The sequence below is a fragment of the Zonotrichia albicollis genome, chromosome 15, assembly GCF_047830755.1.
Source record: "Zonotrichia albicollis isolate bZonAlb1 chromosome 15, bZonAlb1.hap1, whole genome shotgun sequence".
NCBI lineage: Eukaryota > Metazoa > Chordata > Aves > Passeriformes > Passerellidae > Zonotrichia > Zonotrichia albicollis.
Genome location: NC_133833.1, coordinates 15,501,435 through 15,524,984, shown reverse-complemented (window position 1 = coordinate 15,524,984; position 23,550 = coordinate 15,501,435). Strand labels below are relative to the sequence as shown.

At 54.7% G+C, this 23,550-nt stretch overlaps 2 protein-coding genes across 12 annotated transcripts in view; both read right to left on the bottom strand.

Annotated features, from left to right (window-relative positions):
* Positions 1 to 9,812, bottom strand: part of ANKHD1 (ankyrin repeat and KH domain containing 1) — a 102,556-nt gene extending 92,744 nt beyond the window's left edge. For 9 of the 11 annotated variants that reach the window (XM_074552083.1, XM_074552084.1, XM_074552085.1 and 6 more), the window contains exon 1: positions 9,412 to 9,811. In XM_074552083.1, the coding sequence (XP_074408184.1) occupies positions 9,412 to 9,690 (279 nt within the window). In that variant the 5' untranslated portion in view covers positions 9,691 to 9,811. Of the gene's footprint in view, positions 1 to 9,411 lie in introns of all 11 variants that reach the window. The other 2 variants (XM_074552087.1, XM_074552094.1) reach the window with 2 other exon arrangements.
* Positions 9,813 to 9,839: 27 nt separating this feature from the next.
* Positions 9,840 to 22,035, bottom strand: SLC4A9 (solute carrier family 4 member 9). The gene is made up of 22 exons (XM_074552466.1): positions 21,767 to 22,035; positions 20,199 to 20,359; positions 19,858 to 19,998; positions 19,683 to 19,744; positions 19,427 to 19,584; positions 17,735 to 17,819; positions 17,316 to 17,470; positions 16,651 to 16,767; positions 16,296 to 16,470; positions 15,926 to 16,059; positions 15,541 to 15,812; positions 14,854 to 14,906; positions 14,595 to 14,777; positions 14,362 to 14,475; positions 13,572 to 13,733; positions 13,267 to 13,445; positions 13,052 to 13,124; positions 12,100 to 12,168; positions 11,072 to 11,245; positions 10,573 to 10,786; positions 10,294 to 10,530; positions 9,840 to 9,973 (listed from the first exon to the last, which is right to left on the bottom strand). Exons 1-22 carry the CDS (start codon positions 22,033 to 22,035, stop codon positions 9,840 to 9,842), a joined length of 3,321 nt encoding a protein of 1,106 aa, XP_074408567.1.
* Positions 22,036 to 23,550: the final 1,515 nt, after the last annotated feature.

Here is a 23,550-nt window from a genome sequence, read left to right as displayed (position 1 = left end):
CACCAGCCAGTTCTTCAAAATTACAGCTGTTATTTGAAACATGCAGCTAAAATAATAAATCAGAATGAATGTTTTATACTACTACTCATCCTTTCCAGAGATTGCTGATCCTGGGTTTCAATTTTCTTGCACTCACACTGAACCATAAGCAGACACTCCTGGACAAGCAGCTGTCAAATGGTTCATGTCAATTTAAGCACTTACCTGAATTCTATCTTAAAAAGACAACTGACACTATTGAAGCAGTTCTGAATATCACAAACTAAACCCTACACAAGCCTGTGAAAGAGCTGTCTGATCTGTGGATCTGCCAGAAACACATCACTACCATTTATTTTTATTAAAGCACTGTTTCACAACAATAAGCAACATGATTGCACCCTGTTAACCCTCACAGAATTAAGGCACACAAAACACATGTTGGCTCCTCTTGGTACAAGAAACTGGCAATGTCACAAAGTTTCTCTGTATAGCAGAAAAGAAAGATTTACTCATCTCAGTAACTACTAAAATAACCCAAAACACTGTTAAAGCCAGACATACTCAATGTCTGATAAACAAAAATAATTATGATATATTTTCTCCATGTACAAACCAATCTTTTGTAGCAAGGAGCTGTCATGCACAGAACTGGAACTGACAACTGAAGCTAATTCAAAATTCACATCAATCCCAGTAAATCAAGTGCCAATTCTTGACTTTATACCAAAGAAAACCTTGGAATGGAGACCAGGAAACTTGACTAAAACAAGCACCACTTGCACTAAGCACTCCTTATTTTCACATATTCTATCTCAGTCCACTCTAAATCATGTTCTGAGTGCTCCATATTCCCATGGGCTCTAGGATTCCCTCCTCACCTGGTTTTTTATCTAATATTCCCACAGAAAGAGCCCCTCTTCTTTCCTCACCTCAAGCCAAGAAACAGCTGGTGTAATTCAGTATTTGATTTATTAGAATAGAAACCAGAATTGTTGCATCAATTTAGCCATGGCTTTCCTTGCTCAAGTATTAAATCCCAGGCATTAAACCAAAGTGAAGGCAACTTTTAAGGCAGAAGATAAACAGATGCATTTGTTTGATGATGTAAAAGCTCACACCCAACCAAGATGGGAAACATTCTAAGCCACCTTCTTGGAAATGACCTTTTAAGATCTCTTTTCAATCCAAGGGGACAATGCCTAAATAGAAAAAAAAATCATACAAGTGGAACTTGAATACAATAGTAATTCAATAATCTGTTTCCAGGCCAACCTATACATTTCAGAAAGAGGAATCAGCATTTAAAGAGACTAATTAAGTTATCTAGAGGCTTACAGCAAACTGAAAATCACCCTGGCCTTTCTGCCCCTCTCAGAGCCCAAGCTGGTGGCAGCAATTCTTTTCAAGGCCTGGATAAACAGGTCTGTGCACGCTGTCCCACTGCCAGAGCAGCACAAACCCCACTGCAGCTCCTGAGCCATCCCTGAGTCATGGCAGAGAAACTCACACAGCTCTGCCTAAGCTGTGATCCACTAAAAATCCAACATAGAGCAGTGCAAGGGCTTAAATGTAACTATTTCATAAAAACAATTATAAGAGATATTTATCTAAGCTGTTGGATTTAGCCTAAGAAACCCTAAATGCCAAACTTCCTTTTTCCCTGCCTCCCTTTTCCCCTGGGTCCCTTTCAGGCTGTCCCAAAGCAGCAGAAACCCCAATGTAACTCCTGAGCCATCCCTGAGTCATGGCAGAGAAACTCAGAGCTCTGCCTAAGCTGTGATCCACTGAAAATTCAAGATATGGCACTACAAGGGCTTAAAAATGTAATTATTTTATAAAAACAATTATAAGAGAGACATTTATCTAAGCTGTTGGATTTATTCTGAGAAACCCTAAATGCCAAACTTCCACGTGAGCCTCCCTTTTCCCCTGGCTCCCTTTCAGGCTGTCCCACTACCAAAGGAGCAGAAACCCCAATGCAACTCCTGAGCCATCCCTGAGTCATGGCAGAGAAACTCACAGAGCTCTGCCTAAGCTACAACCACTGAAAATTCAACATATAGCAGAGCAAGGGCTTGAAAATGTAATTATTTTATAAAAACAATTATAAGAGAGATATTTATTTAAGCTGTTGGATTTATCCTGAGAAACCCTAAATGCCAAACTTCCTTTTTCCCCTGGCTCCCTTTCACTCTGTGTGTCCCACTGCCAAAGGAGCAGAAACCCCAATGCAGCTCCTGACCATCACTTATTCATGTCAGAGAAACTCACACAGCCCTGCCTAAGCTACAACCACTGAAAATTCAAGATATAGCAGTGCAATGGCTTAAAAAGTAAATATTTTATAAAAACAATTAAAAAAGAGACATTTATTTAAGCTGTTGGATTTATTCTAAGAAATCCTAAATGCCAAATTTCTACATCAGCCTCCCTTTTCCCCTGGGTCCCTTTCAGGCTGTCCCACTACCAAAGGAGCAGAAACCCCAATGCAACTCCTGAGCCATCACTTATTCATGTCAGAGAAACTCACACAGCCCTGCCTAAGCTGTGATCCACTGAAAATTCAAGATATGGCACTACAAGGGCTTAAAAATGTAACTATTTTATAAAAACAATTATAAGAGAGATATTTATTTAAGCTGTTGGATTTATCCTGAGAAACCCTAAATGCCAAACTTCCTTTTTCCCTGCCTCCCTTTCAGGGGGAGGAGCACAAACTCTAAATAGGTGCACAAACTCTATAAATAGGTGATGCTCAGCAGTCACCATGCCCAAGGATGAGTTTGGGAGCAGAACATTCAGCCCCAAATGCTGATCTCCTCTCTTCCCTTGCTTTGAAATATGACTGACTTACTACCTGCCTGCCACGGGACACTGTTGGTTTAATTCATGATTTTGGAAAGGGGAAAGTTCAACAGGTTTAGGGATTTTCCTAGAAGAAAATCCTAGTTAATTAATAATCCCTATGCTTTACTGAATGCAAGGGAGAATAAATTAGGCACCTAGCTAAGACATGAAATGGTAAAAACATCTGAGATGACTTTCTGTTGGCCCACTGTCCAGTACCAAATAAAATATCCTATTTTTCTTCTATTTGGGAGTATTTTCTTCCTGCAGGGTGGGTGTGCACAAAGGTACTTTTGAAAAGCTCTCCTGTCCACATTTGTCTCTTCTGAGCCACCACCAGCATTTGGACAAACAAATCATCATAATTCAACTGGGAGTAACCCCTCTACAGCACCTTTCCTTACACATCCTAGGGTGTTTTGGAAGAGCTACAGATGAAAATAATTTGGAAAAAAAAATTTCAACTCTCCCTTGAAAGTAAAGGACCAAAGTGAATAAGGAGTCTCATCTCACAAAAAGCAGGAAAAAAATAGGATCCAGCACAGGACCAATTCTTTTATTTATGTTTTATCAGAGTAAGCGTTTTCTATCTGCACTTCAGTAGAAAATGCACAATACTGAAAAAAAACGAGAAAATTTTCTAATATTTTATAAAACTTCTAAACAATCAACATTACATAAGAAAAAAATTCTTAAGTAATGAGTTGCAAGAGTAAAATGCATTTCCATAAATTTCACTTGCTCAGCATTCCTCCAAAACTATGCAAAATCAAACCTCTGCACTTTCACAATAAAAAGGGAAAACTACTTGTTGAGGAAAAAAAAAAAAACAAACTATCTGTATTCTATTATAATATATATCTGTGTATAATAAGGACTATAGCATGCCATCCTAACTAAATTAACCCCTAAATCCAAATATTAATTCACCTGCACCTCCCTTGGTCAGAGGCAGCAGCTTTGGGTTTATAACACAAAGGCTGCAACCTTGTTACTGCAGTCTGTTGCTACAAAAAAGAAATATTTGTATCATTTCAAAGTTAAAGTAATCTTTAGTTTATCATAGGCCAAGGTCACTGGAGGTACCAGTTAGAAAGTTTCTATTTGAGACAACCTCTGAGGCCAGGCACTGTGCAAAAACCTCCTAAATTCATGCAGTTCTTGCAGAAATGACTGATTTCTGAGGTTTGCTCACAGTCCCATTGCAGCAGAAGGCCATTCCCACCAGGACAAGGTTTGGTTGGAGTTTGCAAGGCCCATGGGCTGCTGCTGGGGAAGAAAGTGTCTGCAGGAGAGAAATGAAAACACCCAGCTAAGAGTGAGGCCTCAGAGCTTCACTTGAACAGTGCCACAAAGCTCCTCACACAGCATGAGGAGTTATTTTTCCTGTTTCATCAAGTTTTCAGTGGGAAAGAAATTTAAGGTTCCTTCTTCCATGTAAGTCAAGATTTGACTGTTTTAAATCCAAGAATTATTTTTACTCCAGTAACAGCTTAATACCTTAAAGAAATCCTCCCATATGTTACAAGAACTCAAAATTATCAAAGATGGAAGCTCTCCTCACCTGCAGGGTCTGAGCCCCAGCTGTGACTCCAACAAACCCCCAGTTCAGTGCTGGAGCTGCTCCCAGTTTGAAGGCCAGGCCACAGATGCACAGCAAAAGGAGTCCCTGTGCATTCCCCTTCCCTCACACAGACCCTTCTGCCAAGGGAACACTGCAGGGATGCTCTGAGCTCTGAGCACAGCACAGTGGCCCCATGGCACCATCCAGCTGTGCCTGCAGCTGGATTGCAGCACCCTCCAAGGCAAGGCAAGGAGACAGAAGAGCTGCCCAACACTGAGCCCATGGGGCAGCAGCTGGGCAGCCCCAATTTAAATCAGAACACAAGAACTCATGAGTCAGCATTAATGCTCAAACAAACCCTTCCCACCCCCAGCAGACTGTAACTAGTTGACTGGTGAAACCAATGTGCAAATTTGTACCTAAATATAGATGTTCTGCTAAATTTGGCAAATCTCTCCTTACCAAGGGGTTGCACTGCATATTTATGGAATTATACAGTAGTATTTCACATCTTTACTTTCTACACCTATCATTAGAAAACAGTTGCTGACATTTATTTTAGGTCAGGCACTCAAATGGGTCAAGCTGCACTAAAGGGAGACCCAAGTTCTGCAAGAAACCTTAGAAAGGAGCTGACTGTAAAATGTTATTGAATAGGATTAACCAAACATGCACACAGAAATACTGCTTGTGCCTGGTTACCACACTCACAGAGTTACTGAGATCCCCACCATGATTTTTCTGGGAGTTAGATGCTTAATCAGACTGGGAATAAATGAACACCCTACTAACCAGCTCTCTGCATCCTGAAGAGTCACCTCAACACTTCTGCCAACCTGAACATGCCACCCCTTGATGTTTCCTAATCACTGAATAATTCCTGGAAGAAAATTTTACTTTTTTTCCCATCTCTTACCTTCTCAACTTTGAAAGAGCTTGACAAAAGAAAAATATCAACTGCTAAACTGAAACCTACATTTTTCAGAGAAAAGGTTTTTCTGCTTAATACTATCTACCTGAACTTGCATCCACTTTTGGAATTTCTATTCCTTATGGTAAAGAAAATGCTGCTAAATTTACTAAATGCTGAAAATTTACATTGTTTCTAAAACAATGAACATTAAAGTGTCTGAGCATTATGTTAGCCTCAGAAGTCAAAAGCTGCATTGTGCACACCATCTACAAAGCAGATCCATGTTAGGAAGGTTCAACAATGCAGCAATGACTTGAATAGACAACAATTCTAATCTGAAACAAACTAGGTATTTAGCCTGAATTTCAGACCTAGGCAATGACTTTAATAGACAACAATTCTAATCTGAAACAAACTAGGTATTTACTCTGAATTTCAGACCTAATTTAAAAATTAAGAGACCCCAGGTTGCAGGGAAGGGGGCCCCAGCCAAAATCTCCAGGTACTGAGCTGCTCTGGAGTGCATGCCATTCAACTACTCATCCTACTGCTTGTAGGAGGTATGTTATGTCTGATTTTTAATTATGCTTTATGTAAATATCCCCAGAGGCTTATGCAATAGGTACAGGCTTAAGTAAGGCGAGCAGCTCCGAGAGGGAACCGAGAGCTGAGCTGACTCCATAGCCAAGGGCTGGGCGAGCTCCAGTTGTCACTGAAGGCCTCCCAAGCCCTGAATTACAGAACAGGAGAGATTTGCTACATTTGGACACTCAGTGCCAAAAGCCACTGGCTGAACTGAGCTCCCAGATCCCCTGGTACTTCTGTCAGCAGGGCCAGTTTCTGCTGCTTGATTTACAACAGCTCAGCAAAGTGTCCTGAGCACCAACACAGCCACACTGATCACCTGCCTCAACTCCTGCTGCCACACTTTGCTGTGGGAGGGTTTTTGATGAGGATCTGCCCTTTCTGTGACCATCAAAGCCCCCATGGACATGCAGGAATGAGCACTGCCCTCCCAGCACACCCTCACCTTGACCTACAGCCCTCAGAGCCAGGCTGCTCAGTGCTTGTGCCTTTGGCACTGCTGGAAGTACCAGCAAAATTCACAAGGAGTGGTAATGATACACTTCAAGTCACACCAAAAATCTCACTCTAAACAAGTTGCAGGCTGTGTTCACACCCTGATCAAGCTTAGAAGGCAACTAAGCAACTATTTGCACTGAGGTCAAAACCAACTCATTCCTCAGCCAGTGGTGAAGCTTCTGTGAGCACTCAGGAGAGGCAGAGCAGGGAGTTTTACACAGGAACAGAGCTCCTGGCCTCAGCCCTCCGTGCCCAGAGACGTGCTGCAGCTTGCAATTGTTTCTATTTGCATGGGATAATTTTAACTGGTAATTCTAGAAAATATTCTGCACAGCTGCATTCAAATTGCACCTTGTGGACCTGATACAACTCATCTGTACAGGATCCACTGCAGGCCTTGGTTTCCTAACCAAGAGCTTGGTCACTGCCATGGGCAGGCACGGAGCTAGGGAAGCAGAAAGGTTCAATTTTCTCCCAGTTCTGCAAGCCAGGATAAATGGGGCACACCCTCTTCACCTGTAAAATGGGGACACTTCCCTCCTCTGGAAAGTACTGGGAGATCTGATCTAAGAAATGCAATATATTTTCAAAAAGGTTAAAAATATATTGCTCTTTTCATTCTCTACATAAATGCTTCATTATACTCCTTGTCCTGCACTTCCCTGATGATCTTCTTTTTTAACTAATTTGCCATTTTGACCTGTTCAATTATTTTAGCATATTAAACTCTACAAACACAAGGATACAAAACCTAAATACCACTGCAGATACACAGCAGAGTCTACAGAATTTTGTAGACTCTACCATTATTTTTATGGCCTCAAAATAGACAGAACAGATCAAGGTAGCATGGCAAAAACTCACTTTTTTTTTTGTTTCATTTTTAATTCTCCCTTTTAGTTCTCACTAATTCCACCCACTGGGAATAGCTGAAGGCATACTCCCAAATCAGTGACTCATGGCACAAGACCACAGTCCAAACAGTGCCTGACTGGCTTCTCAAAGCAGTGCTGTTCAAGAATTCACTGCTCCATCCCTGCTCCTTAACTGCCTTTGCTTTGCTCAAAAAAGAAAACAAAACAAAGACAGACACCTACCACTGACAACAGGTGCTTCCTTAGCTCTCAGGAAAAAAAAAAAAGAAGAAGAAAAAGAAATTCCCCCTTTGGTGCTCCCAGCCCAGGCACATTCCTCCCACCCAAGCTTTTCCCAGGTAACTCTCCACAACCAGAAACACAGGACAGGAGAACTCCCCAGGCAATTTCAGCTCTGAGATTAGCCCACCTCCTCTCCATGTGTGCTGCAAAACTTCAACTATTTCAATTCCAATTCATTTCTTCTATTGTATATTTTAAATAATGAACTTTTCCCCAAGTTTTTTGAAATGAATCATTTAACTTTAAGAGCTGTTTGGGAACCTTTATTTTTTTGACCTCAATGGCAACCTCCCAGACACATTATTTATAATAGGCTGTCTTTCTTAATACTTGCTATTAGTCAAAAGAGTGCTTAGTAAACATCCTAGTTATCCAATCTTCACATCCCTTAAATAATGGGGTGGGTTCAAAAGGGATAAGCTTTCAAAGTAGGACTCTGCTCACCTTGTAAAGAGCCACCAACACCCTGATACAGCCCACTTGCCATCATCTCCCAGATTCTGTAGCTACTGCTTTGTATCTTCAAAGATACATTGAAATGTGACATGCAAGGCCTCCTGGAGAGCAGGCACTCATTGATGACTTGTGTCCTGCTCTATCCATGGGAGATCTTCCAGCTCCCCCAAACAGGTATGGCCTGGAACCCCTAATTCCATATGGCACTGATGATGGATGTCCAGGACATCAATCACACCAGGAATGTCCACATACAACTGCTCATCTGCCTCACCATTAGATTCTGAGTTTAGTTAAATGTCCTGCTGTTAGCACCACTTTTAACGTAGCTTAGGTGGTCATGAGCAAATGTGGATCTGCATCAGTTTTATCACTTTTTTTTTATTCAGATAAGACCTGGCTCAGGTTTCAGGAGGGCTGGACAAAAGATGGACATCAATAGAAGGCAAAAAATTTAGCTACAGGAGGATGAGTGCAGGCTCCTCTCCTTTCATCTCTCCAGAAGGAACAAGGACACATCCTAAGTACACTGGCTTGCCCTCCAAATTAAAAATGGTATGTATCACCTTGGCTACTTTCTTCCTGAGGAACTGGGAAAAGCCTGCAAGCAGTAAGCAGCCACTTTCTCCTGCTTTCCACTAAAGCTATGTAAGGGCTGTGATCCAGCTGGGATCCCATCTTTTGCTAAGAGACTACTAAGGAATGAAGATTCACCTTTTGGTACGGCAATGACAGATAAAAGCCCTCATTTACCTTCTCTCCCTAGGCTACATAAAGCAGCATTAAATGCCAGTTTACAGGTCCAACAACGCTCCATTTGGGTTGGGATAAGGCCCCCGTCCCTCCTCCACACCCTCCCTTTAAACCTCTCCGCAGGTTTGGAAGATCAAAGGAAGACACCTCGACTACCCTCTTCCATTTTGTTAGGTAAGAAATATTTCTATTGCATAAAAGCGTGTGTGTGTATAGCTGTATCTACAGGAACTGATCCGTGTCTGGGCACCCCGAGTGCAGGGCAGCAATAGCGGGGCTGACGCTTCACTTTGTTCTCCGCCGGGTGCAGATCTCGCCTCCCCCTCCAAGCCCGCTCCCAGGTGGAGGCGGCTCCGTGAGGCCGGGTCACATCCTCACCCCGCTCCGGGGCCGCGGCGCGCACAGGGCCCGGCCGCCCCCGGCCCTTCCCGGGGCCGCCGGGAGGCGCGGCGGGGCGAGACCCCCGCGGCCGCTGCCTCCTCCCCGGCCGCGGGCCGCGCTGCCGTGCGGGGCCGCCGGGACCCGCCCATGGCGGCGGGAGGCCCGGGACGAGCGGGTGCGGTGCGGCCGGCGCGGCGAGCGGGAGGGCGGGCGGGCCCCGGCCGGGCCTGTCAGGAAGCGGCGGAGGGGAAGGAGGGCGGGCCAGGATCGCTCACCTCGGACACCTCGTCCTCGTCGCTGCCGGAGCCGCCGCCGCCCCCGCTCCGCAGCACGGCGGCCGCCAGCTTGAAGTCGAGGGCGGCCTCACCGGCCGCGGGCGCGCCGGGGCCTCCCGGCCCGCCGGGCCCGGCCTCCCCGAAGAGGCGCACGGCCCGCAGGCCCAGCGGGGAGGGCCCGGCCGCGGCGGGCGGCTCGGCAGCGGCGGGCGGCGCGCGGGGCGCGACCGAGTCGATCTCCTCGTCGGCGGCAGCGGCGGCGGTGCCGTCCGTGAGCATCGCGCTGGTCCGGGCCCGGCCGTCTCCGTCCCCTCACGGCACCGCGGCAGCGCCACTAACTTCTCACACCCTACCCGGCCGCGGCCGCCGCGCCGCCCCCCCGCCGCTCCGCGCACGCCTATTGGGCGCGCTCGGCCGAGGGCGGCGCGCTATTGGCCGCTGCGCCCGCCACTCAAGGGCGCGTCACGCGCTCCCAGCATGCTGCCCTGAGAGCGCACGCCGAGGCGGTAAGAGTGCGCCGCCCCGCCCCGCTCGCCCGGCCTCGCTTCCTGAACTTTCCGAGCTGTGATTGGCTCTCCGGGACATCAATTATGTGCCTCGGAGGAGCTGCGGGCGCCGATGGGGCGAGAGAGCTGTCGATCAAAGCACATTCAGGAATCACGGTTCTGATTGGTCGAAAGGTACATCGCTCACAACGCACGGCGTCTGGCGTCTTTCGATTGGCTTCTGAATGCCCTGGACCCGCCTCCCCTTCGAACCCATCAGAAGGACTCCGTCAGCTCGAGGCACCGTCACACGCCCGCCTGTCCCGAGCGGTGATTTGGTCACGGAGCTGCCAATCAAAGCGAGGGGCACGCCTTCTCCATGGCCCCGCCCCCTCACGGGACCGGGCCGCCATAGGCTGGGCGCCCTGGCTCTCCCCTCCAGCGGCCACGCCCACTGTGACGTCACCGCGCGGCCACGTGGCCCGGGGGTCTCGGTCCCCTCCGGGGTCTCGGCCACTCCCGGGGGTCTCGGTCCCGCAGCCCCGGCCCGGAGCGATGGCCCCGCAGCCCCGGCCCGTCCGGCCTAGTTCACGGACAGGTTGATCTGCGCTCCCGGGCGCTGCATCGGCTCGCACTGTGGAGGGAGCAGAGGTTACAGGGCCCGCAGCGCGCCCACCCCGGGCGCCCCCGCGCAGCGGTTCGACCCCGGGGCGGCTGTGGCCGAGCGAGGCTCCCAGGACAGCACCGACCTCCTCGGCTGTGCACCCCTGCTCCGGCCGCTCTCGGGACTGTGTTCCTGCCGCTCCCGGCCCGGGCCCGTCCAGCCAGCTCAGGTCGTGCGGGGAGAAGATGCGCTCCAGCCCCTTGCGGATCCCCACCAGCGCCAGCAGCTGCGGCCGGGCCAGGCTCGGGTCAGCCCCGCTGGGGCCGGGGGTACAGCCAGCGTGCCTCTGTCACACACCTCTGCCACCCCCGAGATGCCAGGGTGCTGGCCTGTCACCCTCCCGGCCCTACAGTGTCACTCAGCCCCCGGTGACAGCCCCAAGCCCCAGAGCAGGGGCTGAAGGCTGGTGGCAAAGCCACCGCTCATGTCCCTCCCAAAGGACCGTGCCGGCCTGGTGATGCCCAGGGTGGGCAGCAGCAAAGCGGTGCCGCCGGTTCCAGGGGGTTCATACCATCACTGGGAAAATGATAGCGGCCACGGTGGACTTGAGGAGCCAGAGCAGGGCCAGGCAGAGCAGCTGGATGGCGGTGAAGAGGTGCACCCGCCGCAGGGGCACGTGGCGCAGGTAGGCCAGGTCTGGCTGGTGCTTGGCTGGCATCAGGAGCAGCCGCACGCGGTCCGTGAGCTGCAGGAAGGGGATGGCAGCTGGGTCACTCCTGGGCAGCTCTCACCCCGTCCCTGCTGAGATTAGGGCTGGCAGGATGGAGTTTCACCACCATGCCCTCCTGCCCTCCGTGCTGACCCCCAGCTGATGCCTGGGCCAGTGAGTTTGTCTGTAAGACCTGGGGCCACTGTCACCCCAGGCCAGAGGAGCACTTTCCAGGCAGACCTCTAGAAAGGACTTTAGCTGCCCTTACAGGGTTAATTGAGAGATGACACCCCTTGATCCCCCTCACTTCACAGGAAACTGCTGCAGCCTCCTCCAGAGCACAACTCTGGGTTTCCCAAGCAGAGGGAGGGTGGGAGTTTCCCAGCCTGTCATCTAGAGCAGGGTAATTGCAAGGAAACTGTACTATTTAGAGGAAAAAGTGGTGTAGATAATTCTGGAATAGGGATTTTTTCCCCTCTGTTGGTTTCTTGGGAGAAGAACTGGCACATGAGCAGCAACACCAGAACCAAAGGATTGTCCTGTCCCAGCTCTGCCTGCAGCTCCCAGGTGAGGAGTTCCCTGTGGCTTTGAGAGCAAGTCTATGTTATCCACTGGCCCCACTTTTCCCAAACCACCTGATCGAGCAGTGCACAATTCTCTCCTGCTCCTCAGCATCCCAGAGCTCTCCTTTTCCCCTTCCTTTGCCCTGGAAAGCTCCCTCCTCTCCCTCCTTGTCCTGGGCCTGGTGGGAGACAGCTCTGTGCACCACGGAGAGCTGAAATCCAGGCTGTGCTGTGCAGTGACAGCTGTTGCTGAGCACAGCTCCTCCTCCCCACCCAAAAGCACCAAAAGCAAAGCCCCCCCTCCCCGTGCAGCCCTCCCCCCCTCACCTGGATGCTGTTCAGGGCCGTCACCCCCATGTGCAGGAACACCCCGTACAGCACCGGCATCGGGATGTGCTGCAAGGCAGTGGGGAGGGACATCAGCAGGGCAGCACCCTGGGGTCTGTGCCTGCTCAGAGCCCTCTCCTGTAAAACCTCTGTGTGTGTCCACAGGCTGTGCCTCCTTTATTCCAGCCCAGCCTGGCCTTATTGGCATCAGTGCTTGAGGTTCACATGAGTCACATCCTCCATGGTCCCTTTGGATGGCATCTCAGCCCCCAGGGGTGTCACTGCACCTCAGCTTGGTGCCATCTGCAAATGTGCTCCATCTTGTTGTCTATGTCTTTGATGGAGATATTTAACAGTATTTGTCCACTTGGAAGACACCACTTGTTACTAATTTCCATGTGGACACTGGGCTACTGACTGTGAATCTCTGGACATGCCCATCCAGCCAATTTCAGATCCATCTCACAGTTCTTCCATCAAATCCAGTTAGGAGGTGAGGATGCTGGGAGGACCCTCTATCTTCCCTCACCTTGGGAGGTGAGGAAAGAGGTGGAGGAAAAGAGACCTCCTGTCTGTCCACAGGTAATGCAGGGCCAATGGAGAGGTTTTTCCCAGCATGGCAGTGGCAGCAGGTGAAAGCCAGCAGCAGGCAGGTCATCCACGTGGCAGTGGGGAGAGGCAGTGCTGGGGTGTGTTTGGGGAGCACAAGGACCCCAGTGCACATGGGGAGGATGGGCAGGTGACACAGGGCCACAGTGCCTTGTGTGCCAGCCCTCCTGTGGCACTGGACACAAACCCTTGGTGCAGTCCATACCCACAGAGGGCACAGCCCCCTGCCTGCCACACAGGCTTCCTGTGCTGCTTCTAGGGCTCGGGGTGAGGAACCTCCAGCCTGGCAGGGTATGGCCACCCCCTGTTTAGGAAAAGAGGCCACCCCAGCCAGGCTTCCTACCTTGAGCAGGGGGGCCATGAAGACAGAGACTCCCATCAGGATGAAGACAGCCAGGCCTGTCAGCCTCTGCTCCCTGTGGGTGGCAGCACAGGTGTCACAGGTGCCCAGGGTCCCTTGGGAGCCCACTCCCCTACCTGCCCTCCTGGCCCCAGGCTCTCTGCTCTGTGCAGTTTTGGTGGCCACAGGGAAAGGGCTCAGCTCAGGGTCGTGCTCACCTGATGCCCAGGAACTCGGGGTGCTCTCCAGGGGCTGAGGTTGCACTCTCCTTCCTCAGGCTGTCCATGTGTGCCAGGGAGATGACAGTGGCTGACACATACCAGGGGAGGCCGGTGACAGAAGTGACAACCATCAGGAGGGAGACACAGAGGAGGTCCAGGTGGAAGCCTGCTCCTTTCTGCAGCAGAAAAGGCAGCAGGGCTGGGGGCATCTTCCCACTTCCCTGGCCATTTGGGGTTCTGCTTTCTCCTGGTTTCTTCCCAGCCAGGACCTGGGTGCTGCCTTTTCCCTGTCCCCTGCTCACCTGCAGCTTGTACTCCCTGCGGTTAAGAATGACGGCTGTGATCTGCTGGTCCATGAAAATGAGGATGGTGACAAGGACAGCAGGCACTGCAGACAGCAGGCACACCCACCATGGGTTGGCTCCAAAGGGGAGCACGATCCAGCCCCGTGCTGGGTTTGTGGGCTGTGGAGAGCAGAAGGGTCATGGCAGCTGCCACCCACACGTGGGGTGTGCAGTGCAGTGGGGTGATGGCACCAGCCCCAGGTGCCCAGGCTGGAGCCCTACAGGCAGCCAGGGATGCCCATCTTGGGGGAATGGAAGAGCATCCTCAGTCATCCTGGGGATGTTACTGACCCACCAGCCCCCCACAAGGACAACCTGGCTGTGACAGAGCAGGGTGTTGTTCTTGGGCACCACAAGGCAGGAGCTGGGCCCATGTGCCTGTGCCAGCAGGTAGAAGAGGTGGCATTGGGCAGCAGTGATGGGGGGCCCAAGGAGGTGGTGGTGGTGAGCCCTGGCTGCTCTGGGGCACTGCCAGCCCTGCTCCACACCCAGGGTGAGTAGCCCAAGTCAGGAGCTGAGCTTGTGGCGCTTGCTCCAGTGTGATCTGTACAGTGCAGGTCTGAGCCAGGTTATTTATAGTGCATGGGGTGGGATCAGCTGTGTTCAACCCTTTCTCATTGCTGGGGTGCAGCCTGCACCCCTGCAGGGCTGGAGCAGTGATGAGGAGGACAGTGACAGCACAGTGGGGTGGCCACCATGGTGGGCACAGACCCACACCCTGAGAGTGCTGTGCCCACCCTGCTGGCACCTTCAGCTCACTGGGGACAAGGAGCTTGGGGGTCTCCAGGCCCAGGAGAGCATCCACAGCGCAGGAGGCCAGGATGGCCAGGATGACGGCGAAGTCGCTCACCAGCTTCCGCACCTGCAGGGGGAGAGGCCTTGGCCAGGCTGGCAGGGCTGGGGGCAGGGTGCAGCCCCCAGAGCCATCCCCACAGCAGTGGGACAGGTGCCATGGCACTGGGGTGGCTGAAGGATGCTCACCCCCACGGGGAAGTAGCGGCTGCTCCTGAAGCGCTTGAGGGCGGTGCAGAGGAGGAAGGTGCCCCCAAAGAGCAGGAAGGAGACGAGGGTGACATCGGGCACGTACTGGCAGCTGGTGCCCAGGAGATGCCCACCTTGATCCAGGCACTGGGTCCTGCTCAGCCCTGCTGGGATGGCAGGAGGCTGCAGGGGCAAGGTGGGTGGTGAGGAGGGGTCACACATGGACACCTTGGGAGCAGCCTGGGAGCAGGGGCCGTACCTGCCAGGCCAGGGGTGAGGGCAGCAATGTGTCATTCCCTGCAGAGCTGTGACCTGCAAAGTGACAGGGGGCAGATTGGTACAGGTTTCATCAGGATGTCTGGGATGATGCTGCCATCAGGCTGGGTCCTCAAGCTCTTCCTGAGGGCTCAGGGTGCTGGATGGGATCCCATTGGACCTCTGAGGCCCTGGGGCTGGTTGATGCCCAGGGAGCACCAAGCAAGAGTGGGATGTCCCTGTGAAGGGCATGGCTAAAGCACCACTCAGAGGCACCATTGATCCCATGCTGGCCAGCACTGATATTTTTGGCACATGGTGCAAGTCCCATTTCCAGGGTCAGTGTGGGTCATGTAGTTTCCAGAGTCATGACTTCAAGCCCCAGCAAACAGCCCTGATTTACAGACTGGGCTGGAAATGGCAGAATGAACCTATCCAGGTGCCCCTTTCCAGCCTCTGGCATCCCCCATCCTGGATGTCCTACATCCATGTACTGCTCTGCCTGGTTCCTGGGAGGCAGGAATAGATGGACAGACTATGGAGAGAAGTGGAGGACACAGGCGAGGATGGGATTAAACAGCCTCCTCCTCCTCCTCCTCCTCCAGCCAGGAAACAGGTTCCCAGTGGCATCCTGGGGCAGCAGCTTCCTGCTCCCCACCCAGCCAGCCAGCCCACGGCTGCTGGGGCTCACCGGGGCTGGACAAGTTGCAGGTGCAGCTGTAGGAGGTGACGTTGTCCAGCCGGTAGTGCCAGTTGATGGGGAAGGCATCTGCCAGGCTCAGCATCTTCTTCAGGGAGTCGTAGATGAATATGAGGCTGATGAGGGCGCAGAAGCCTTCCTCAGTGAAGCGGGTGAAGTGCCCCACCAGGTGACTGGCCTCGGTGGCCACCAGCACCACTCCAAAAAAAGCCACCCAGAGCCCAATCCAGAGGCGGAACTCCAGGTAGTCCAGGCTGTGATCCCTGGGGGAAAGGGTGACTCAAAGCCTTGCCAGTGACCCCTGCCTGGAGAGATGGTGGCCCATGCTCCAGCTGGGGCACAGGGGCTGAGGATCCGTCCCTGGCACTGAACTCACTGGCTGAAGGAGAAGAGGAGGCGCTCAAAGACGAGCACGGGGCCGGTGCTGCTCAGGATGGTCAGGGGTTGGCCCGAAAAGAGGCAGAAGATGAAGCCAGCAAAGGCTGTGCCCAGGAAGCTCTCCAGCACCCCCTGAAATGCAGGGAAGGGGTGCCAGGTGCCAGGCACATGGCAGGGAGGAGGGTTGGGAGCATGTCCCAACAACAGCACAGAATAATACAGGGTCAGTGCTGGGGACCACGGGGGAAGGATGCAGAATTCAGACAATGCTCAGGGTGTCCTGGGGATGCTGGTAGGAGCTGGGCACCCCAGGGCTCTCTGGGCTGGGCTCAGCAGGGTTGGTACCAGGCGCCCCAGGCCACACTGACCTGCATGTTGGCAGTTGCATCCCCCAGCATGCCCCCAAAGGTGATGGCATTGGTGACTGTGGCCAGGTAGATGTAGAGCACTGCTGAGAGGCACTGGGGGTGCAGGGCATCGGTGAAGTCACTGCCATACCACGGTGCCTTCCTCTGGATGTCTCGCAGCAGCCCCCCAAAAAGCCTGGGGTGGGGAGGGAGATCTTAGAGCAGACCCCACAGAGAATCCCCACAGCAAGGGATTGTCCCTTCCCCTGGATACAGGAACCCAGAGGGACTTGGACATGGTGGCCCCATGACAAATCAGTGACCTGCCCCAAATGCAGCACCTGCTGCACCTCCCAGTGCCCTGGCAGACACTGACCTGCCTGTCCTCTCCAGCTCCTCCCCAGAGCGTGGGTGCCCTGGGCTGGCTCTGTCCCCAGCTGCTGTCATGTCCCCATTTCCATGGGGCTGCTGGTCCAGTGGGTCCAAGGCGGTCCTGTGGCAGAGCAGAGCCTGAGACAACAGGCTGCAGGTTGGGACCCTCAGGACTCATCTGCATTTAGGGGACACTGGGACAGGAAAGGGAGAGTGGAGAGAGGACAGGGGTGCAAACAGGGCCTGTGCATCCCCTGATAATGGAAAGCAGAAATATCAGAAAGAGGAGGAGACATGGCAGATGATGATCCTCTAAGGTTTTTTCCAACTCAACCATGATTTCCTCTGGCAAGCTCTGGAGCCAGCCCTTGCAGGACTGGTTTTAGTGGAGGAGCTGGGCAGAGCCTGGGGTGTCCTGCTCAGAGGTTGAATTTCACATGCAACAGCTGCATCCCAGTGTTCCCATCAGCTCCCTTTGGAGGGGATTTGCCATCCACTGCCAGGTGGGACAGCAGGACTAACAGCAGGGGAACCAAAGCAGGGACCTGTGGAGGGGCTTGGCTGGGAGGAGCCCCTGGCTCCTGGGCAGCTCCATCCCCATAGAGATGGAGGTTCCAGTGTCACAGACAGAGGGGCTGGCAGGGGTTGGGGTGCCTCCCTCCAGCCCACCTCCTGCGTGGAGCTGGCAGATGGCTCGGTGGAGGAATTCGGGCCCCAGGGTCCCATTTGCCAGGAGGAAGCACAACCAGCTCATCCAGGAACGCCTCCATCCCTGCCATGAGGTCCTCTCGGTGCTCAGCCTGCCGGGCAACTCTTTGGAACAGCTGTGGGGAGATGCTGTAGTTTAACCACCATGTCCCTGCATTCATCCACTTGGAACCTTCCTCCCAGCCTGCAGCCATCCCCAGGAAACAAACCCTCCCACTTCAGGACAACAGGGGCCTTACATCCTGCAAACCCACCCAAGCTTTTGGTTTTTTATCCTGGGCAAGGGGTGCCACCGGCTTGCCCCATCCTCTGCCCTCCACTGCAGCCTGCAGAGGAGTCCTGGTGTCCCCATCCCACCCTGGGTGCTGTGCCAGGCTCACCTCATCTGTCAGCAGGGTGGCCATGGCCCTGCCAACCTCGTGGTAGGCTTTCACTCTGGGGGGACCCAGCAGGATGAAGAGGAACCTGTGGCAAGAGAGCACATCTCCAGAGCAGCCCTCTGCCCTCCAGGGGATGCCACTCTGAGGGGGGGACTGTGGGGATGGGGTCTGAGCAGGCCTGGGGGGCTTCTGCCACCCTAAAGGTGGGGTTGGGGGCAGAAGACATGACACGTGTGAAATATCTGCTGCCACTGCATGGCAACCTCACAGAGACCATGGGACACCAGGGGCCTGGCTGGATCACAAGGGTCTGCAGAAATCCAGACTGGGAGGTGTGGGGGAAGAGGTCTTTGGGGCAGAGGAGGAGGAATCCTCAGCTGGAGGTGTCTGTGGCATCGTTTTCCTGGGAATGTTGCTCGCAGGCAGGATGCTGGTGTGTTAGGGAAGGAGAGTTTGCCAGCAGCACAGGCAGCAGGTTTGACAGGACTCTGGGGACAGGAGAGGAGACTGGAAAGAGAGCTCAGAGCCCTTGATAAAATATGGTAAAAATCCCACAATTGAGAGGATGGAGCAAAATCTCCAGAGGGGCAATGCACACAAATCCTCCACACCTTTCCAAAGCTGGCAGGAATGGTTACAGTCCTGAAAGGCTGAGATTGTCAAGCAGTTCCAGTGACTGTACCCTGAGCAAAGCCCCAGAGAGGGGGCAGGGAAACTCCTCTGGCCATGCAAGTGGGACTTGAGAGAGTCCCCAGGTGCTGGAGGCACCTGGAGCCTACTCCAAAGGGACGAGAGGTGACAGTTACCACATGGGACTGGTGCATCAAGGTGATGGGAAAACCTTAAAACCCTAGAGATGGATCTGGATGAGAAACAGCCCTGAGGCAGTGGCTGCGCCTGTGGGACAGCCTGGCATGGCCAGCAAAGCGGATGGCACCCTGGGCAAAGGGATGGCAGGGGCAAGGTCTCCCTGCCCTGCGGTTTGGGGGAGGAAAATGCAGGGCAGGAGGGTATCGTGAAGCCCTCGGGACCCTGGGCCATTCCCGGGGATTTGCACCCCAACTCCAGCGGAGGAGAGAGCAGAGGTGGGTGGGTGTCTGTCCTGCTCCTCCCAGCTCCCGGGGCCGGGTGCTCTGGGCAGAGTGACCAGGAGGTGGCAATGTCCCTCTGATTCCCGCCTGCCTCCTCCGCGCACTTCCTAAGGCAGTCCCCAGCTGAAGGCAGGCGCGCTGCCCGGGGTACCTTCACTGCCCGGGGTACCTTCACTGCCCGCTTCCCCTCACGGCTTTGGAGGATGCATTCCTGACCACAGGGAAACCATGGGGACCTCCTACCCACCCCATCTCAGCCCTCAGGAGAGCAGCGGGAGGACAGGAGTCTCCTGAAAACCTGCATCCCACTGCCGGCAGTAGGTGGAGAGCATCCAGAGCCAGCTGAGGACAGGGAATGCAGAGCCCAGTGGGAATGACCCAGGGGATGTCCCTTCCAGGCTGCCCAGCAGATGCTCCACACTCAGCCCGTTCTGCAGTGCTCCTAAGGAGCTGGGAGAAGCAGGAGGGGAAGCATGAGACAGGATTCTGGGGCTGGGTGCCATTCCCTTTGCTTTGGACAAGCAAAACTTTGTCTGCTGTGGGGGGAAATGGGGAGAGAGGGATGGGGGAGGGCACAGGGCCATCAGCCATACTCTGTTACCTGCTTGGAAGAGAAACTTCAGCCAGTGAGCCAAGGGACACCCCATGCCTGAGGCGAATGAAGGCAGTGAAGGGCTTTTCCAGGAATTCAACTTCCCCGACAGCAACGTGGGCTGCCTCAGCCCCCGGTGGGACCTTCTTCTTGAATCTGTTCCTGAGCTGAAAGGCAAGGGATGCAGCAGCTGGGTACTCAGGATGCTGTGGCTGGGCATTCAGGATGCTGTAGCTGCTCCCAGCCCAGCTCCATGCTGCTGTACCTGCTCCTTAAGAGGTGTTTTGGAGACCTGGGTTCTGGGCTCAGACCTGCCTTTGCCTTTCCCTGCAAAGAAAGAGAGGAAGCAGCAAAATCCATGTGCAGGTGAACAGCCAGCATGGGTACTGCCCCGGGCTGGAGGCAGTGGGAGGATGCCTGGTGGGACAGCTGGTTCCTACCTCGGCAGGGAGACACACCAAGCTCAGCAAGGAGCTGCAGCAGGGATTTTGTAGGCTGGTGACGTGGCTGGAGGAGCAGGAGGGCTGCCAGGCGCTCTCTCAGTGCAGGCTGCAGCTCTGCTTCCTCACAAAGTGCTTTGTCTGCATCAGGGACAGGGACAGCTCTGAGCACCCCTGGTTCACTGCCCATTTCCCCTTAGCTGGAGTAGCAGAGAGCCCCCCCCAGGTACCCAGCTGTCACCCATTGTGCTGCCCTATAGGCACCTCTTGGTGGCCTGTCCCTCTCTGGTGACCAGCCCATCCCACCATCCCAGGAGGTGACCCTTGCATTACTCATGTACCAATTATTTCCTTGAAACTGGTGGCATCCAGATCCAGGAGCAGTGTCCCCTTCTGCAGGCATGTCCTCAGCTGGAGCAGGCTGTGCAGGGGCAGAGCTGGGACATGGGGGGCACTCCAGCGCTCCCCACCATCCTCCACCTTCTCCTCAAACTTGATCCACCTGCCCAGGGAGATGTGGGGGTCAGTGACAGGCCCTGTGCCCCGTGCCAGCCGTGGGAGCTAAAGCCTGGGTCTATCTTTGAGCTTAGCCTGGGGCTGGCACTGGCAGGGAGGGATTTGGGTGGCTCAGAGGGGCCTGCAGTTGGTTCATGGTGTAGGGGCAGCCAGGCAGACGAAGTGGTCATGTCCCCATTCCTGCAGCCCACACCTCTCCAAGGTCTGATCAGGGGAATCCCATCTGCAATGAGGTGACAGGATGGTTCAGGTTTGAAGGGACCTTAAAACTCACCTTATTCCAGGCCCTGCACTATGGGCAGGGACTACCTTCCAGCTGCTCTGGGCAATCTGTGCCTCACCACCCTCACAGGGAAGAATTTTTTCCCAGTATCCCATCTAACACTGATCTCTGGCAGTGGGAAGAGTCCTGCTTGTGCTGTCCCTCCAGTCCCTTGTCCAAAGTCCCTCTCCAGCTCTCTTGCACCCCTATAGGCACTGGAAGAGGCTCTAAGGTCTCCCCTGAGCTTTGTATTCTCCAGGTTAAACAACACCCCACCTCTCTCATCCTGTCTCCATAGCAGAGCTGTTCCAGCCTTTGAATCATTTCCATGGTTTCCTTTGGATGTGCTTTAATAGAAGCTGGATGTGGTGCCCCAGGGGGGTCTCCCCAGAGCAGAGCACAGGGGAGCACCCCCTGCTCAGGCTGCTGCCCGTGGTGCAGCCCAGGGCACACTCACCTTGCTGGGCTGCCGGTGCTGGCTCATGTCCCATCTGTCACCCACCAGCACCCCCAGTCATTCTCTGCAGGGCTGCTCCCAGCCCGTCATTCCCCCGGCTGGGCTGGGGCTGGGGGCGGCCCTGCCATTAGCAACACTTGCTGGAGTCCGAACAGAAATGTCTTGAGCTGTTTTCACGCTCGGGCCGTGCCAAATATTTCAACGCGGGGCTCAGACAGAGCTTCCCTTTGTCCCCGTGGGTGGGCGCTGCCCGGGCAGAGCGTGGCCGGCGCTGCGGGCTCCTGCCGGGGGCAGCGTGCGGGGCTGGCTGCCGGGAGAGCCGCAGCCCGGCGGCTTCGGTCCCACACACACTCCGAGCCCGGGTGAAAACCCACTGCTGTCCCCAGACTGCCGTGGCCCGTGTCCCCGTGCCCCTGCCGGGGGTGGAGGGGGTGCCAGGGAGCACGGGGACATCCCAGCCCCGGTGCAGTCGCTGGGGCCTTGGGGAGGCAACAGAGAGGAGCAGGAGGAAGGGCGCTGAGCCTGACCCGCCTGACATCCGGCCCTCTGCCATGAAATTAAATCAGCTCAGCTGGGCACTGGCGGGGCACAGCCCTGCCTTGGGGCTAAGGCTGGAACATGCCCTGGGCTCCCAAAGCGTGGCGCAGCAGCCTGGCTCTCGCAGGTGTGCCTACCTGGCCATCTCCCTCCACTCCAGCCCCGCCGGGGTGCTGAGGAGCTGGTTGAGCTGGATGAAGAGCAGCGGGCAGGTGATGTCCCCCCTCTCCTCCCGCTGCAGGGCGGCACCAGTTCTCCGGGCCGCTGTGGCCGTGCTGGAAGGGAAGATGCTGCAGCCGAAAGCCTGGGAGGGAGCTCCGGGGTTGCTGCGCTCCAGTCTGGGCTGTGAGCAGCTGTCTGCTGCCCGGAGAGCCGGGCCACCCGCCCCGGCCATGTGGGCTCGCATGGCCACCGGCAGCCACAGGCGTGAGCTCCCCTCCAGCACTCACAGGATCCCACTCATCCCACACCTTATAACAGCTGTGAACTGGTTTAAACTGGCCACAAACCAATACACAGGAGCCAAGCCCAAAACAAGCATCCCAAAACAGCAGGGCCAGCCCCACAGGTCCCAGTATGGCTGTGTCCTGCCACGTCCAGCTGCCCACCTGGGCCAGGGACCCGGGGACCCACCTGCCTCCTGCAGGTGACCTGGGTGGACAGGGATGTTCTTGTGCTCCCAGCCCTGTCTGCACCCTGCAAGGTGCTGGTGAAGGGGTGGCAGGGCCAGCCCTGGAGAGCTGGTGGAAGATCTGTACCTGTGCAAGGATGCTGTGCCCATGGCAGGAGGGGTGACACAGCCCATGGCAGCTCCTCCTGGGAAAGAGGATATGGGGACATGCTCTGGGGAAGGATGTGGTGCCACTGACTAAATCCAGAGTGGGGAAATAGGGGGCTGCCAGTGGCAGGGCTGACGGAAAGGGCTGGGAGGGCTGCGGGGCTGTGCCGCTGTTCAGAAGGATTCTGTGTGAGCGGATGGAGGGGGAAGGACGCGGCCACAGCCGCAGCACCCTGCAGGGACAGGGACACGGCAGGGCCTGCCCAGCGCTGCCAGCAGAGAGCAGCCACGCTGCTCGCTGTGCCCATGCCGTGCCCACCGCCACCGCTCGGCCCCGGGAGCAAACGGCGGCTGTGTGCACTGCAAACACGGCGGCGACGCCGCAAACACGGCGGCGACACCGCAAACAGCCGCGGTCCGGCACCGGCCGGCTGAGCTGGAGCCCGCTGGACACGGCAGGATCCAGCCCCAGGAGCAGCTGGAGCAGGGCCAGGCACCACCACGGCAGAGTCACGTTTGGGAAAGGGCGGGTGGGAGCGTGGGTTCCTGAGTCCTGTACCTGCCTGGCAGGAACTGAGGCCGAGGATGTGGCCCAGGGTGTCCAGGCTGTTTGCTCTGTGATACCAGCGGGTGCCATGGTGTGTGCAGGGGTGGGTACCATGGGGAGACCCCTGGCAGAAGGACCCATGGATAAGAAGCATCAGGGATGTCCTGAGGCACCCAGACCTTCCCGGAGCTCACCTCCCCCTCCTGTGGGGGCTGCCTCAACAGCACGAGATGGGGCATGACTGGCAGCAGGCACGGGCAGGGAGGCTGTGAGGGCCTGCAGGAGGTGGGAAGGGGTCATGGCAGGCTGTGGGAGGCAGAGGGGAAGAGGCAGCAAGAAGCAGAGGCAGGCAGGTCAGCAGCCTGCACACATCCCACCCCTTGCCTGCTGCCAGTCCTCTGTGCCAGCTGACGTGAGCTGGTGCCTCCCTCTCCCGAGGTGCCAGGGCAGCTGGCAAATGCTGCCCTCATACACTGCCCGCACACGCCCAGCCCGGCCTTGGGGATGTGGTGGGGGCCTGGCAGGGGCAAAAAATTCCATCCCAACCTGGGGGCCTCCCCAGGAGCCAGTGTGCAGGACTGCCCCTCGCCCGTGCC

Excerpts from the sequence above, each read along its gene's own strand:
- SLC4A9 (XM_074552466.1), bottom strand. The coding sequence starts at position 22,035 with ATGCGAGCCCACATGGCCGGGGCGGGTGGCCCGGCTCTCCGGGCAGCA. Across the intron at positions 16,768-17,315 it reads CTGCCAGCTCCACGCAGGAG|GACCGCCTTGGACCCACTGG; the intron begins GTGGGCTGGAGG and ends GCTCTGCCACAG. Across the intron at positions 10,787-11,071 it reads CTATCATTTTCCCAGTGATG|CTGCTGGCGCTGGTGGGGAT; the intron begins GTATGAACCCCC and ends GCCCGGCCGCAG.